The 16,984-nt window shown below is 45.2% G+C and overlaps 1 protein-coding gene across 1 annotated transcript in view; it reads right to left on the bottom strand.

Annotated features, from left to right (window-relative positions):
* Positions 1 to 1,524: 1,524 nt before the first annotated feature.
* The window catches only part of NUP188 (nucleoporin 188), a 25,324-nt gene continuing 9,864 nt past the window's right edge, over positions 1,525 to 16,984 (bottom strand). Inside the window, exons 17-44 of the mRNA XM_039720217.1 lie at positions 16,656 to 16,782; positions 15,970 to 16,057; positions 15,814 to 15,890; positions 15,550 to 15,664; positions 15,080 to 15,200; positions 14,818 to 14,884; positions 14,254 to 14,382; positions 13,966 to 14,099; positions 13,480 to 13,586; positions 12,458 to 12,664; positions 11,889 to 12,058; positions 11,529 to 11,598; positions 10,850 to 10,917; positions 10,041 to 10,236; positions 9,466 to 9,543; positions 9,063 to 9,148; positions 8,425 to 8,570; positions 7,124 to 7,305; positions 6,546 to 6,746; positions 5,812 to 5,904; positions 5,529 to 5,687; positions 5,188 to 5,325; positions 4,718 to 4,792; positions 3,831 to 4,040; positions 3,037 to 3,168; positions 2,842 to 2,912; positions 2,538 to 2,667; positions 1,525 to 2,369 (exon numbers count right to left, since the gene is read on the bottom strand). Coding sequence (XP_039576151.1) covers positions 2,199 to 2,369; positions 2,538 to 2,667; positions 2,842 to 2,912; positions 3,037 to 3,168; positions 3,831 to 4,040; positions 4,718 to 4,792; positions 5,188 to 5,325; positions 5,529 to 5,687; positions 5,812 to 5,904; positions 6,546 to 6,746; positions 7,124 to 7,305; positions 8,425 to 8,570; positions 9,063 to 9,148; positions 9,466 to 9,543; positions 10,041 to 10,236; positions 10,850 to 10,917; positions 11,529 to 11,598; positions 11,889 to 12,058; positions 12,458 to 12,664; positions 13,480 to 13,586; positions 13,966 to 14,099; positions 14,254 to 14,382; positions 14,818 to 14,884; positions 15,080 to 15,200; positions 15,550 to 15,664; positions 15,814 to 15,890; positions 15,970 to 16,057; positions 16,656 to 16,782 — 3,548 coding nt within the window. The 3' untranslated portion in view covers positions 1,525 to 2,198. The remainder of the gene's footprint in view (positions 2,370 to 2,537; positions 2,668 to 2,841; positions 2,913 to 3,036; positions 3,169 to 3,830; positions 4,041 to 4,717; positions 4,793 to 5,187; positions 5,326 to 5,528; positions 5,688 to 5,811; positions 5,905 to 6,545; positions 6,747 to 7,123; positions 7,306 to 8,424; positions 8,571 to 9,062; positions 9,149 to 9,465; positions 9,544 to 10,040; positions 10,237 to 10,849; positions 10,918 to 11,528; positions 11,599 to 11,888; positions 12,059 to 12,457; positions 12,665 to 13,479; positions 13,587 to 13,965; positions 14,100 to 14,253; positions 14,383 to 14,817; positions 14,885 to 15,079; positions 15,201 to 15,549; positions 15,665 to 15,813; positions 15,891 to 15,969; positions 16,058 to 16,655; positions 16,783 to 16,984) is intronic.

Genomic DNA, 16,984 nt, shown 5'->3' with positions numbered 1-16,984 from the left:
GTTCCAGTTAGTTTTTAAAACTGCCATGACTACCACTCTCATAGTCCTGATCTATTAGAGATCTACTCCTGCCTATTTCCCTTCCAGCACGTATGTTTTCCCTCAGGCCAGTGACATCCCTGTTATTCCTCTCCTTGGTACATTAAAGCAGCAGCAGCTTAATGAAGCAGAAAATGGTCTCTTCCCTCACAGCAGCCAGAAGGAATTCTCTTCCTGGCACCAGCACTCTGTTCCCCCTGCAGCAGGAAAAAAAAAGCACATGGAACATCTATTGCTCCTCCTGACTCTGTACAGGGAGGTGACAATTGTGGAGCCCCCTGGGCTGGATCCCCTCTGTGCCTGAGGGACAGGTACAACTGTACCAATTCCAGACTGGAATGCTGCTGCAGCTCTGACACAACATAACCAACAGCACCCACTGCTTTTGCTGTCTGGCACCAAGGGCTGTGCCAAGCACCACCAACTCACTCTGGTGCCTGAATAAACATCTAGAAGAATCCATTCTTGTTGAACACCAATACAGTGATGAGCACACTGCAATTTCCAAAGCCAAAAGGAAGGAAGGAACAAAAAGATCCTGACCACAGCTGTCAAGTAACAGCCTCTGCTTAGATGGACCAGATTGCAGCTTTACCTCCCCTCCCCTTGGAGCCCTTGTCCATTTGCTGTCTCTGCAGTTGTTCACCCTCAGCTCTCCCTGGTCACACCCAGTTCCCCATGGCACAAACTGTTTCTGGTTACAGGCTGCCCCATCAAAACACCACTGGGTTCAGGACTGCCACACCACCTCACAAGCCCCTCTCCCTTCTACTTTAAGACTTTACTCCAGCCAGTTCAGATCTCTCCAAAGCCCTCAGGGCACATAACACTAGATCAAACAAATGTGCCAGAAGAGTGCCAGCACATAAGCTTATAAGGTAAAAAAGCCCAAATAACCTCAAAGCAAGATAATCTCATTTTCTAGCTCTAGTCTCTTAAAACCTCTGAAATTAAAAAGGTTCTGGCTGGTAAAGCAATCAAGTGTCTATTTAGGAAACAATCAGTAGGTTAATAGCTCACAGCTACACTGAAATTTGATTTCTTAGCTTAGATTAAGTCTGTCTAGATTTGAGGGTGTATTTTAAGAATAATCACTGACTTTCTCTTACTGTCATTACCACACACTGAGCCTCAGAACCTTACAGAGTTTGTTGATCTAGAGCTACACCACACGATGCACCTTCACTGTGCAGCCAGGGATTCCTGTGCACGGCCCAACCACCACGTGCAGGGGAACCATCCCTGAGGAGTATTTTATATTGCTGCTCGTTTCAAACCTCCTACGAGCTCCCCAACAGGAGAGTAAGAGAAAGGGAGTGGGTGTGGGGAACCCAGGGAATCAGCCTCTAATTACAATCATTTCAGACAGTCTCTGGATTGTCACTGAGAAGTCACAACATTAGCTGGGATTTCAGCTCAGCAGAACTACTACCCAGACACTGCAGAACTGTGCTGCTGTGTCCAACACAAACCCATGAACACAGCTGCTGTCTATAAAGGTTTTAATATCAGTATAAATAGGGCACAGTTACAAAAAACTGCAAGACTGGAGCAATGGAATTTTGACGTAAAAACCTTAAGTGAGGCCTTGCTCTTCAGAAACACACACAACACACAGACTGCAGGGTGAAGGGAAGGCGTGAGCACACATACACCATCGTGCCTTGAACCATTCAGTACAAAAATAGCAGTAGAAAGATGGTCTCTGAATTGCTGGCTGATCCCTTGGGTGTGCCTTAGCTGGACTCCAAGCAGGAGAGGCAGATTGCACCTTGTGTTAGGAGCAGAGTTAATGCCCAGCAGAAAGCATCTCCTCTCTCCACCCAGCCACAGCTTCCCCAGCTGAGGCACAAGCTATAAAAATAAAGGTTTTGACTGTTCAGTGCTTGTACCCAGCCAGGATGCTCTGGCAGACAGGGTGAGCAGACTGTGCACGTGGGCTGCTCATGGAGAGCCAGCTGGGCTCTCCTTACATTCACTCTGCTCCTGGGTGGCAAGAGTTCCATGGGATCTCACTGCTCAGGTGACACCACTGCCCACACCCGGCCTCCCTCCCTTCCCAGTCCTCATTACAGCTCTGCCAAAGGTGATGCCTGCTGTGGTGGATGTGAATTGTTCCGCTGCAGGTCCTGAAAAGGGAGGCAGGGCCAGGACAGGATCTATCTCTGCACGTGCCGCACAAAGGCCTGCACCAGCTGAAACAAGGGCTCCTGCCCCTCTGGACCCAGCTTGGAGGCAGACTTTCCTTGGGGAGAGGGAAGGACCCCGCTGGCAGGTGAAGAGGGACCACCCCGGCGGAAGTAGCGGGACAGGCTGGAGAGCAGCGTGCTCTGAAATTGAAGAGTGCAACAAGTCAACTTGGTTCCACCACACCCCCTCCCTCCCCCAGCCCGTGCTGTGGCACAGGAACGTGCCACTGTGAGGCTGTTCAGTCATGCTGGGAAACAGGCAGCCTCAGCCAGGACGCTGGCAGTGAGAGGCCAGCTCAGGGGGCTCACCAGCTCCGAGCTGAGCTCCTGCTTCATGCGCTGCTTGTCGCGGGGGTGCACGGCCGGGTCCCGCAGGTACCGAACAGCCTGCGAGATGAGCAGGTAGAAACAGTTCTCCATTGTAAACATGAGCAGAGACCTGTGCCAAGAAACACACATCAGCACGAGCCAAAACCATCAGTACACCTCTGCTTTCCAGGTCAAATAGTTAAGGGATGTACAAAGATACACAAATGCCTCTAAAGGTCAGTTCTGATCTGGGGAGCTCGGACTGCTGCTTGGCTGTAACTACATCAAGTAACTAGAAACTCACTTGAGGGTTTTGGTTCCCTCTTGCATATTCAGCCCTGCAGCCTGAGGGAAAGGTTCTTTCTTCTTATCCATCTTCGAGGGGAAAAAAAGACAGGCATTAGAGACAGGAGATAGGAAAGAACTACTGCTGCTCTTCAGAGTCTCAGCTGAATGAGCACTCTGGGATCACTGCTCCCAGACACAGAAGGGCCAGTACCTCTCCCAGCATGTTCAGGGCCACGTTGACTGTGGCAAGGAGGGTCCCAAAGGAAGGTGCCACGTCTGAATCAAAGGCTGGTGTGGTGAAACTCAAGACAAAGAGCACGTTGTACTCAGCAAGGTCCAGAGACTGTGGAGGAACAGAAAGAGGAGTGAGACCCAGAAGGCCATGAGTATGGTGTTGTCATAGAAACAGAAATACCCAGACCTTATCATGCTTTTTATATGGAGAAATAGAAGCACTGTGATAATTTCTCAAGTCTCAGGAGTACAGCTGGAGCAGTAAAGTGTCCTGCACAGCATTGCACTCAATCAGACTCCAGTGCTCCCCTCTCACAGCTGCCATCACTGGCACACCAAAGTACTGGCTGGTCCCAGAGGCACAGAAGGACGTTCTCTACCCAAGAGTTAGCATCAGGACAGCGCCAGAATAAAGGATTAAACCTTCCTTTTCTGAACCTGGAGACCAGGCATTGGGTCACACCACCATGGGAGGATGACAAGAGGATTTTTCCTGAAGAATGGTATACTGAAGGTACAAACCAGCTGGGTTATTGTCTGCTCCAGTAAGGTCTCACATACACAGCCTTGTGTAGATCACACAAAAGCTCAGCCAAGTCTTCCCTTCACACCGTGCAGTGCCTGATTCCCAAGGCAAATCCCTTGTCTCCTGCCTTCCTGCTCTGTGCAGAGCAGCAGACAGGTACACAGCAGGGTCACTGCATCAAGCAGGACACACACATCCAGAACATCCCTGGAAATGCTGGAAACTGCCCCCTCTGGAGCACCCACCTGGTCAAGGAGGATCTGGCAGACATCAGGGGTGAAATGGCGCAGGGCAGCCAGAGACTTGCTGAGGATTTTGAGGAGGCTGTACTGCACTGTGAGCAGGGCCTTCTGCTCTGCTGCCTCTGACTCGGGGCTGGGGTGCTTGGAGGAGGCCTGGGGGTTCCGCTGCACGCGGGGAGTCACGCTGGAGGGGAGGGAGTCGCCGTTTTTGGTCTGTGGAGAAAGGAAAGAGAGAGGCTGGAATACCGATGGGATTATTTTGCACTAAGACAAATGTTTGGAGGAAAAAAAAAAAAAACCACTGTGAACAAAGAGAATGAGGAAATAAGGCATCCAAAGTCTGTCACTTGCTGAGAATCTACAGTTGGTGTGGGCTGGGGAGACACTGCATTGCAGGGAGGCAGCTGCAGAGGCTGTTTGGATTCCACACTCAGGAAAAAGAATGATCAACACACCAAGCCTGAGCCATGCTGAAGGAACTCTGCAGCAGCAATGCATCATCTCCACCTCGTGCATCTGAAGATGTCCCAAGAACAAGAACTATCTGCCTTTAACAAATTAAATCAAATTAAGGACACCAGGTCAACACTGACTTAATTAATGGCACACCAGAGCCCTACAGCAATGCAGCTCCTTATGACAACAGCCCATTCAGCACAGGCTGCTGGTTATCTGGGACTGGCTTTACACAGTCCAAAGCTTTCCAGAGTCCAGACTATTCTCAGCAATTTTTTTTTTTTGCTGTGAAGAAATGCAAATCCTAACTGTTGATGGGTGTCAATAATCACCACGAGGATTATCAATAATCCATTCAATATCCAAGACCCTTGATAATGAATAATGCTCCCTTCTAGCAGGGAGCATGGTGAGGTTTGGTGCAGGATCCTCACCTGCAGGTAGTGCTGGAGCATTTTACGGCTGTGCAGGAGGGAGGTACAGGCCTGGCACAGGTAACACAGATTCACCTGAAAGAAACAAAGTCAGGGAGAAATCTCAGAAAAGCTCAAACCCTGTCTATTCACTGCCACTGCTGGAAGCTAGAAAATCCAAACACAGCACTGTGATCTTAAAGGATCCACACAATCTCTTAATTTCCCAGTATTTTCTTGAAATAACCTGGCACTAAGAACTGAAAATAAGGCACTGAATTCCCCAATTTACTTTTCCAAGCTACCACTTCTCTCTCTTCCAACAGTTACATTTCCTTACTTGAGACAAGGTACTGACAGAATGGGCAGTTAAATGACCTCAGCTGTAATTCCCATTAAAGGAATACTAATAACAAAGTGATATAGTGCCTTTTTCTCTTCAGACAGCCAAATCCCTGCACTCCAAGGCAATGTATTATACTGATTCCTACCTGCATGTCCCTCATAAGCTGTGGCAGGTGGAAATGCCACTCCTTTGTGAAATTTGAGAGCTGAAGAATGAAGCCAACAGTGTGATCAGCCTCTTCCAGACAGGCCAAGCTCTGCACGGTCCGTACTGCATTCAGGCACTGGGAAGGAGAGAGAAGTAAATCAGGGCCATGGCAGATGAGGGACAGATGGGGTAACATCCCATCCTCCTCTCACAGCTATTCCCACTGTAACCCTTCCCAAGGCAGCAGTGACTTTTCAGTTCTTCTGCCCTTTCTGACTCATTTTCACTGCTGCTGGAACACGGGAGCCAAGTGAAGGACAGAGGCAGTTTGTGGCACACCTGAAGGATCCTCTCTTGATGGACACCCACGAAGTCCAGTGCTTCTGTCAGGAAGTTGTATCTCAGTGTTTTGAGAAGCCGTTCCATCAGGGACATGGAGAGGCGATAGACCCCGGGCCAGGAGGGGACATCCAGGGACTTCCGGGAGGAGGCGGATGTCTGAACAAATCACAAACAAAAATAAGTGACTTTTTTCCCTCCACACCATTCTGGCAGCCTCCAGCCACAGCATGGGAAGCTGTCTGGGTGCATTCCCAGCTGGAATGAAGGAAGCAGCACCCACCTGAATGGCTCCATTTGTGCTGAGCTGGTACACACTCAGGAGGGGCAGGCACACACTCTGGGTGACACCAGCTCCAGCCATTGCTGCTGCTCCCTGCAAGAACAGACTGCTGTTGGTACCTGTGCCTCTGCTCACTGAGACTCAAGAGACTTGTGCTGCAGTAGATATTTTTATCCTTTGCATTGTCACCACCCTTTTACAGAACTTTCATCTACACAAACCTCTGTGTTGTTAGAAGTTCAACATCAAGAAAAGCAAAACCAAACCTGCATAACTGTACTCAAAATTCCCATTTATCACCTGCTCTGATATGCACATAATCTTTGTAAAGGGGTTTGGAACAACCTTGTTTTCACCTGAAGCCCCACACAAGTTGAATTTGAAATAGATAAGTAACATTTTATTAAAACTAATGGAGAAGCAGGTTCCAACACTCAGTGCTGGTTTAATGAGGGGTATTTGCATTGCAGAATCCATTCAGTGAAAGTGCCTGCTCTAAATGACAGGTCTGCCTGGCTGGCTCAGCTTTCCCCAGACATCCCACTAAGGAGAACAAGGCACACTAAGCAGGTGTACATACAGGACCTGCTGCTTGCCAATCTCCAAAAAATACCCCTTTATCTACAGCTCATCATTCAGCTGCATCACAGACAGGATAATGAGATAAAAAATGAGACAGACTTTTCTTATTTCAAGTGTACAGCTATGCACTCTCACTTCTCTGCATCTCTCACCTGCTGAGTCCTTGCTAAGGTTAGCAGCAAATGTAACGAGGCCTCTGTGAAGTGAAGGTTTTGTTTAACTCTCAGGCTGATCTCCAGTGCAGCAAAGATGGTAGGAAGCACAGGGACTTTCCTAGTAATCTGCAGCCAGCAGTCTCCATCTTCATCCACTTCACAGAGCTCCTTAGCCAGGTGCAGACCCAGAACACACACCTGCAGTGACATGGAAAGGTAGGTAGGTACAGGGCTGTACCAAGAAAAATCTCAAAAGCATTTACTAACACAACCTGAAGCTCAATCATTCTCAGAATCACACATGAGGGCTCCTGGTATCCCTCACATTATACTCTGTACACCTCTTGGCTCTATTAGCACTCATGATAATGTTCTTTAGTGCACACCTGAAGAGGCAGCAACAGCCAACTTCCAGACTGATGTGAGCCAAGAAAACATCGAGTAATTCTGAAATAAAAACTGCTGAAACTTCCTTTGAAGACAGCAAGCTACAAGGGAAAGTTGTTCCAAGCATCATGAAACTTTTGTCTAGAGAGGAGAGACAAGACTGCAGAGCAGCTGAGCAGGTCCTTTACCCCGTCCCGCTGGTCCTTGTGCTTCACCCGGGAGGCATCGTCAGTCTCCATGCTGTCCTTGTCATCTGCAGCCTCTCCCAAGGTCAGGCTGTGCCGGGTCTGGTCCAAGAGGGCAATGACCTCATCCTGGAGAGTCTCACACACACTCAGCACCAGCTGGGGGTACTGGGGGATGTCATTCACTGTGACACACACAACAGACACCAGTTAACACACAGGCCTTGTACTCAGCTTTCCAGTTTAACTGGTAACATCACTGAGCCACATTTCCTGGAATTAGCATTTATTCTGTTCTCATTTCAAAACCTACAAAACAATGTCAGCAGCTGTGACTAAGTTAGATGTTCATGTCTAGGAGGATATATTAAGGGAATATATTCATCTCCATAACAAAACCATGTAGATTTTGTCATACAAAGTCATACAAACTCATGACATGTCAAAACACAAATCAAGCACTACTATGGACAGATTATTCCACCACAGCAATTCCCACCCACATTCCTGACTGCTGGTATCAGCCTATGCACACTGGGTGCAGTCCATGGTCTGTGAATCCATATAAATACTACATTCTTACCAAAATTATTATAATAAATTGCCTCACATTTTACCAGCATGATTAGAAACCTCAAATTCAACACAAAGAAAACAATTAACATTGTTTTCTTTAAACAACCAACCCTCCACTTTCTATTTATTTTTCAAACTGCACGAGTCTGCAGAGCCAAAGCAGTGGGACAAGGAACAGACAAGTAACCTGACACACTTTTAATCACAGTTGTCTTTGTATGTGTTGCACAGAGAAATATTGCCCAGATGCCACTGAGGGTCTTCAAGTGCCTCTGCACTGCCAGATGCCCCACAAAGGACAGGAATAATGACCAGACTGGTTTCTGTGGTTTGTAACAACATGTACCCTTTCTTGTGTTTGGGCCTTTTGTTATCTCTAACTAGAAATCCATGTCAGAATCTAAGCTCTACAGTCACCCTGAGAGCCTCACTTACACATCCACTGAGCTGTTTCCAAAAACACACAGGAACTGAACTGATCAAACAAAGATTATTGTCAGGGAAAGACAAGAAAAGGGAAGACATGGACATAGAGTGAATGAATGATAAACCTCACCTCTTTCCAAAACTAGCTAAAGAAGGGAAAAACAAAGGAGAGGAGTCCCACAGGCTGGTGACTACATTCAGCACCCTGCACTACTACCAGCACCAGGTGTTTATCTTGCACATGCTGGGTGTAAAGTGTGTTCAGCCCTGGCACCTCGACACCTGCACATGCACCACCTCACCTTTCATCTCCTTCATTTGCAGAACAGTGATAAGAGCTGAGAACACTTTGGCTTTGGTTTTCTCCATCATCTGCTGATCTGCCTGTAGTACTCCCTCCAGAATCTGCGTCAAGGAGTTTATGATTTTATCCACAGAACTCAACTCGCTGACAACAAAAAGGGAGAGCTCTTCAGATTAGACAAGATCCCTCAATAAATATACTGGCTTGAATGAGCTGTGTGGATCATAATTTATATGACCCCTAAAATCAAAGGCAGTTCTTCAAAGTAAAGTTTAAGTCACCACTCGGATCTCACTAAAGACATTCCACAGAATGAGAGAATGCATTTTCCCTTCATTGTGAGAAAACAGGACTAACTATCACAAAAGCTCTTTTGCCACTTTTCACCAGCAAGCAGGAAAAAAAAATTAACTGTATTGCTACCAGAGATTTCTCACCATTTCACCAACAACTAAGAGACATCTGACATCCCAAAAGAGAATGCAGCAATAAGGCTTCAGTTTTACCCCCAGATCACTAAGGGATTCTCACTAAAGCAAAACACTTCAACAGAATCTCACAAATTTTTATTTAAACATGACCTGCCAAGTTCCTATTTCTAGCAGTGACTAAAAAATATCCAAACAAAATACCTACCTCTTCCACTGCTTGAGCAGGATCAGAAGAAGGGTGCACAGCATAGACCCCAGCTGCAGACAGGGCACTGACATGGGAACCTGGAGCTAAGGAGAAATACTGTAAGAGTTACAGCTGGAACAGTCACAGGTAGGAACACTTCAGAAATGCTCAGCCCAAGCACCAGCACCAAGTGACCAAGTTTGCTCTTCAGAGCCAGGACCCTCACAGGGTCACTTGGTGATGACAAGAATGACACATACAAAATAAAGATTTAAGCAGCTCATCACTTCATGGAGACAGACTCTGTTTCAGCCCATTTTCACAGGATCTAAAAAACCCCAAGATTACAAGTATCTATAGGAATAGTGCAAAGAAGATAAGCAATTAGGAAATGGAAGAACTGATAGGAAGTAACACCTACCAAAACCCTGGTGCCATTCAGCACATCCAGAAACAACTCCTGATGAACTGCTGAATCAGTCAGATGCATGATATCAGCCTAAATCAACAAAGATAAAGATCAATCAGCACAACAAAAGATGCCTTTTGTAAGCAGCCTAAAATCAGTTTACTGTTTTGTTACTTTAAGAATCCATCAATATTGTAACTGCTGAGTTTTACAGAAATCACTTTAGTCCTACATTACCATTGACAAGAAGCTGGTAATGACTAATTGCTTAATGGTGCAGCCCTGCCTCCCTCAACACAAGAAAAGCTTGTCAGGATTGTAGAATTACTTAGAAATCCTCTAAAAATTATCTACTACCTCCCTCCTCTGCTGAGAGGACAATATGCTCATTTTGATCAAACAGAAAACCACCACCCACTCTCACCTCTTGCACCATGCTCATGCCAACCTGTACTGTGCTCACACATACAACAAAACCAAAAGAAAAAGCCAGTGAACTCTGCTTAGCTGGCCCTGGGAAGTGCTGACATTGTATTACTGAAAATGTTCATTTCAGCCTCTCATGCAGGGTGAGAGGCAGCCCTTACGTGGCTCGTGGAGATGATGAGCAGCATCCTCCAGGCTGAGATGAGCATCTGGTACTCGGTGACGGAGGCGCAGCTGCTGCCCTCGGTCTCTGCCACGTGCTGGGCCAGCGACCTCACGTACTCTGACCAGTAGGCAAAGCGCTTCTTGCCGGAGAAATTCTTCAGCGTGTCCTTCAGGGACTGATCCAGTGAGCCCCTGAGCAAACCAAGAGCAGAAGTTACCTTCATGTATTCTTGGGTCAGAAAATATACTTCTTCTGAGATTCAGGGAGGAAAGCCAAGGACACAGCTTGCAAGTGAAGGTTATTCCACATATTTGACCTGTGCAGGGAATCCCACTTTTTGCATCAAATATGAAGGAAAAACATGATCCCTGAAAAAAATCTACCATTTTTTTAAAACAGATTTTAGTTAATCCTGACTCTTCAATGTATGAAACAGCTGTTACTTTCAGGAAAACAAATCAAGCGGGAGAAAACTACTAAAATGTGATTCAATCACTACAGGTTTTCTCAGCTTAGCTGACAATTAGTTTTAATAAATACTGTATATTCTTATTTCAGGATACAAGGAAAATACTGATACATTCTCACCTAAAGGCTACAGAAGAACTGTAATATTTTTCTGCAATTAGTGATTGCAAGAATCTCAAATGAATGTCTGTCATGTGTTCATTAATTCACCCCCAGATTTTTACACGATTACACGTGCTTTGCCCATCAAGGCCCATATGGTGTATCAAGAGTTAACACACACAGTTTAGATAACTAAAAAGTACAGAGATGAAGGAGAGACTACCAAAGACTCACTTGACAACGTAGTAGATCTCCAAGCAGATGATTTTCATTATTAAGGCACAGGTATCCAAGACACTGAGCTATGAAGACACAAAAAAAAAATCAAAATAAAAAATAATAATTAAAAAAAAATAAAAATCTGAGCTCTACAGGGTATGTGAAATTATCCCTACCCATCCACTTGGGATGGCTGATACTCCAGTTCTGCAGGAGACTTATTTCTCTCACAATAGCAATACTTATGCCATTTTGACCACAGACTGGTGACAATAGGGACAGAATACTATGCTCAGAGTTCAAACTCTTGAGTGAGAGCACACAGCTTTCAGAATGAAGGAAAAAACTCACACAGAAAGGAAGAAGAAGAACCTAATCAATTCCTCCATGATACCAGTCAGCCTGAGCCCAGATTATGGATACACTCCAGGCAGCACACCTTCTACAGTGAGTGTCACCACAGCTGCCACACATTTTCATTTCATAGGTGAATAAATAGAGAATTTCAAAAGACAGTTCATGGCTGCCCAGTCTCTGAAAAGCCAGACCACATTCACTTCATCTTCAGCCTGTGTTTTACTTGGTCACAGCTCCTCTTAGGAAGCTGTAAGCAGAGGGAATGGCCACATACATCACTCAGAAACCTTTTCTGAGGAGTACATAAATCCCTTCATTTTGTTTGGATGTAACTCACCTCTGAGGATTCGGAAGGCGGAGGAAGGGTCCCAAAGAGGGGATTAGTTAAATTTTCCCAAAACTTTGGCCTAAAAGACATAAACAAAAGTATTATCAGCTATCTCCCTCATGCCATGTGCCTAGCAGCATTTTGAGTGTCCTAAACTTTGCAGAAAATATGCTTTGATAAATACAAATTTATTTAGCTTTGTATAAAAGAAACAGAAATATATTTGATTCTGACACACTGGGGCTTCTCATGTTCCACACCCAAAGCCCAGACACTGCATACCCTCACCACACACTAAGCTGCAAATGCCCCTGAAAAGTCTGATAAACCACAGAAAGAGTGTTTTGGAAAAGAGGAGCACCCACTCACTTTGTCCTCAGCACGAGCATGGCGCTGTCCCGGCGGTCCTGCCACAGCGCGTGCAGGAAGGCGATGGCAGCGCGGTGCAGGAGGGGAGGGCACCAGTACCTCTCCTGCTGCTTGGAGTCAATCAGCTCTAACACCACTTGGAGGCAACTCCACTCCCCCAAGCTGAATTCCTAAAGCAGAAGGAGACAAGAGGTTATAATGGTGGAAAACTACATTGTCCACTGTACACAGATCTTTCTCACTGCCAGAGTGTCAGGAATGAGTGTTTTAAGGCTGCTTAAAGAACAGCACACAGAGTGAAGAGAGCAGGTCACAGGCACCCTTGGTCTTAATGGATGTTCTGCTGCTAACTCAGTATCTGCCTTGAAATACTGGGGAAAGTTTCTCTTTGGTTACAGGGAAAAGCAAAACTGGGATAGCACCACATCCATTAAACACAAGCACAACCTGCATTTATCTTTACATTAAGCACATCAGGTTGCAAGTAAGAACTATCAGATTTTAGCATCCAGTGCTGTAGTATGCAAAAAAAAGCCAGCGAGTCCTTGGGCAAGTATCTGCTGTTGTACCTTTGACCCATCACTGCCATCCTTCACTTCCAGGTTCAGGAACAGCTCAATGAGGCCAGGTTGTGTCTCCACTGCCACTGTGAGGAACTCCAGGATCATGACCTTGATGCGCATGTCCTCGATCTTGCTCTGCAGGTGGGTGAGGAAGGCGTCACGGATGGCAGCAGCATCACTGCCCAGGCAGGCATACACAGACATGGGAGCAACCTGCCATGGAAACAAGCACCAGAGGGAAAAATAAACATGCTGTGCACAATGCTTAATTCTACATAAAAGATGATTGTATTGAAACTCAAAAATATGTAATATTGAATCTATGAACCTATCAAAGAAAGTTGTCATTAAGCAGGAAGAAATGTGACAAGTGATCCAAACTTTCCTCTTGAGCAATTCTACTCTATCCTCACCTACTTCTCAAAGGTTACAAAAGAAAAAGAAAAGACAAAGGAAAAAATAGTTTTGGAATTACATTTCTTGAAATAAATGAGCCAGTATCTGGATTTATATGCTTTTAGAAAGCTACAAATATTCTGACGTTTAGCAGAGAAAAAGAGTAAGTGTAAAAGGCTTCATAAGTCTAAAGTCTACTTTTACCAAGAAGTCTAGAAGTTGAAAGGTCCCAACAAAAACTTAAACAGGACACTCTTCTCAGCAAGATGGTACAATTCCAGGCAGGAAGGTCTAGGAATTGTATTTAAGAGTGTGACTAGAGAAAGTTGCTCAAAAATTGGGAAGAGAACAACTGAGGTGCAAATATTTTGCAGAAAAAAACCCCACTCGGGATGCCTCTCAGTGAGTGCTGAGTGACTTCTGAAACAGCAGGTCACATCAAAAAACTAAAGGATCATTTAGATGATTTTTCATCTGTCCTAACTTAGAACTGTCAGTCCACCCTGCTTCAACTGACTTGCACTAAGTTCCTTGATACAAAAAAGTCTGAGGAGATTATTTGAAAAAATGTCAGTGGTGGAATCAGTCACAAGGGGAGAAGCAAAGGAGCACTGATGTGTGTCTTATCTTACTGTAGCCAGTCGTTTGAGCAGCTGGATGGCCAGGCGTGGAAGTGCAGGGTCATGCTTGTGGTAGATGTATTTGGCCAAGACAGCAATAAGGTTGTTCCCATGAGCACCTGGAGAGAACACAAATAAAATCAGAGAAGAAACAACAAGATGTAACTATTTACCAAATAATTATTTCCACAGCAGAAGATGAGAACTAAGTTGGTCTCTCAAAAGAACATGGTATGGGTCCAGCCAGAAGCATTAACAGCAGCTGATTTAGTATATTCTGTAAATTACAATAATCTCATTACAAAGCAGCAAACAATAAGCCATGTTTGATTAATCCTTTAAAAGCTGTCCCACAGGGGAAGAATGCCTTAGAGGAGGGAGAAGAGACCTTCTCCCATCAGCAGCAACCACTTTTTGTAACCTGGAAACCTTAAGTAGTGTTTGTGATGAGACACACAGTGCCATTTGCAGATGACCCAGAAGCACAGCAGTACCCACCATGCTGAGTGAGTGCCTGCTCCAGGGGGGACACCACACTGGACGGGGGCTTCAGCCGGATGACGTTGTTGGTAACGGAGAACGCCAGCTTGACTGTCTGGATCAGCAGCTGGCCTTGGCCTTGGGACTCATCACTGCTCCCAAACAGAAACCAAAGTAAGGAACTGTGTTCACAACCAACCTTTATTATTTGCACAACATTCTCAGAGGAAACTCCATCAGAGTTACAAGACATTTTCACTCGGAGCCAGCACAGAGAAGCTGCCCAAACAGTCACACCCCACTCACCTGCTGGACTGGGAGGCCATCACCATGTCAATGGTGTCCACCCCAATTCCCATGATGTTAATGACAGCTTGCCCTGCCTCTGTGTTGGCCAGGCTGAAGATGCACAAGGACTGCAGGCTGGGGGCATTGCTGTGACACAAACACAGGACAGTGTCACCAGGAGCACTAGTGGCATTTTGCCACATCACACTTAGAAAACTACCACAAAGTAGTACAAAATACCACAAATCTCCTCATTTCTACACCCCCACTGACCCTTCCTTTGCTCTCCCTTCTACTTTCACCAGAGTACACCAAATAGGAAACTGGATGGCAGTCTGTCCCAAGAAATCTATGTACTTTTATTTTTTACCAGAAGTTCTAGAAACCAACGTGATTTGCTCTGTCCCTAATCTTTTGCTACCCTTCACGTACTCAGTATTGCAGCAAAGAGCTGAAACCAGCATTACACAGCTATGCCAGCTCCCTCTTACTCTTTTGAATTCAAAAACTGAAACAAAATGACAGTGATTCCTGCCCTGTAAACCAGGCTAGTGCAGGTGTGAGACCTCTCACCTGTCTTACCTGCTGCGAGGATCCATTTCAGGGCATAAGTTCAGTATAGCATGGATCAGCTGCAGAATTAGGCACCCTAAAACACAGATGAAATGGACTACTCAGTTTTTGAAAACTTTTGCATTGTTCCTAGTGTTTTCAAACAAATCATAGCATCTAACAACATCAGGACATGTACAATGCAAATCCCAAATGGCTGCTAGAAAAAAGAAGGCAGGTGGTCCCTTTATTCCCTTCCCCTCATACTCCCTCCCCCCATTAACATCCTTACCAATTTTCTCTCTCACTCCATGAGAGTTGTATCTCCATTTGTGGTAATTTGGTAACATTTCCTTCAGAACAAACACAATGCAGGGCACCAGGCCTTGACTCTGGGTGCTACCAAGTTGTCCCTAGGAGAAACAGAAACGTAATTTAACCAGGAAGGGAACAAGAAAACTTTTGGAGGAAGATATTTCTTATTGTCTTTGAAATGTGAGAAAACCATGGAACGCGGGAACATAGATTTACAAGCAATTTCTAGTCTTTTGTAGTCATTTTAGATGAGTCGAAATGGTTTTTTTTTGTAAGAATCAGATCAGAGAAAGCACAAACAGCAGTGCAGAAAGGAGAGTAAAGTAAATACTACTTAGAGAGCCCTGCTGCAAAGAGATGATCTCAGACATGGCTGAGATCACTTCCACTTCTCAATCATAGCAGCTCAGAGCTGGTGTCACACCAGAGCACTCCAGAAGCACTCACCCGGACTAGAGTTGTTACCAGGTTCAGGAAGGAGATGGTAACACTGTACTCGCCTTGGGGCTGCTCCATGCTCATCAGCAGGTTTCCATAGCCCCCAGCATTCATTCCCTCTGCACTGTGAAATGAGCAAGAGCCATCACATGAAGAGCAGGATTCTGACATGAGTGAGAGATGTCAGGTGCAGAGATTGAACACTGACAAAAAGTTCTTATTGCGTGTTATGAATTGGTTAGGCAAAAAAAATGGGGTGTGGAACAAGAATACCTGATCATGTGATTCATACTGGACAGTGGATTGGCAACAAATGGCAAGAACCCTGTGTGGTGAAGGTCAGTCCAAACCTGCAAGAGAAGAGGTACAGATACTCCCTCTGATTTACATATAAATGCACTAGCTCTCACCAGCAGGTCCTTTCCTCACCTTGGCTGGCATCCGAGAAGCCAGGACTGTCAAGCAATTGACACAAGAAGCAATAACATCCACAGGGGGAGAGATTACAGTTGTTAGCCTACAAAAGAGAAACAACATGCATGAAAAAAAGCCCTGCCACCTGTGGTCTGGTCTGATCTTTTAATCAAAAAGCTTCTTTCCCTCTCACTGAAGTACACATACATAAAATTTAAGCAGATAAATACAGACACCAGAGTCAGCACTTTCAGTCTAGACTTGCCACCTCCCCCTCACACCTGAGTCAGATCAATTTACTGCCAGCGGGCTGTCACAGCAAACAATAATTATACAACTGAACATCAATTCTCAGGCAGTTAACTCTGGGAGGAATTAATAATTACAACTGTTTCAAAACCTGTGAGTTACTGCTCTAATGCTATGTTTTATTCCTGTTTCATGTAAATATAGCTACTAATCAAAATTACCTTTAAAGGGATAAAATTGCACACCTTTCAGGAAAGAAGTAGAAGAGAGGGCCATTTCTGCTGTATCAAAACATTAACCTATGTGTAACCAGAACAGTTTTGAGAGCTGAACACCAGTCCTGGGGAATTCAAGCACTGACACACATCCTGTAAAGGTCTTGGCAAAATAAGTAATCATCTATGCTGCAGGTCACTAAATCTGCTTAGGTACCTCTGCTGTCAGGGACTCACCTCTGCAGGAGCATGTAGATTCGTGATGTGATTGGCAGAAGACAATCTGCTATTGATACATCAGTGCTGATGACTTTATGAACCAGGTCAATTATGGGCTTGACCCTCTGGCAATGCTGAATCACATCTGGGTAAAGAAAACCAAACATTAGAATACAAAATTGTACTTCAGCAGTAATCAAGCCTGGAACAATGCACATTTATCTTATCATATATCTGCATGACTCAAAACCAACCATCTCCCATATCAAAAAAACATTTGTTTATCTATCTCAACTTTTCCCTCATCTCAAGTGTATCTCATTACACTACAAACTCTTGGCCTTTTG

Source organism: Passer montanus, unplaced genomic scaffold (genome assembly GCF_014805655.1).
Source record: "Passer montanus isolate IOZ18808 unplaced genomic scaffold, ASM1480565v1 scaffold43, whole genome shotgun sequence".
Classification (NCBI taxonomy): Eukaryota; Metazoa; Chordata; class Aves; order Passeriformes; family Passeridae; genus Passer; species Passer montanus.
The sequence above is the reverse complement of the archived record's forward strand: the minus strand, read 5'-3'. Positions and strand labels throughout refer to the sequence as shown.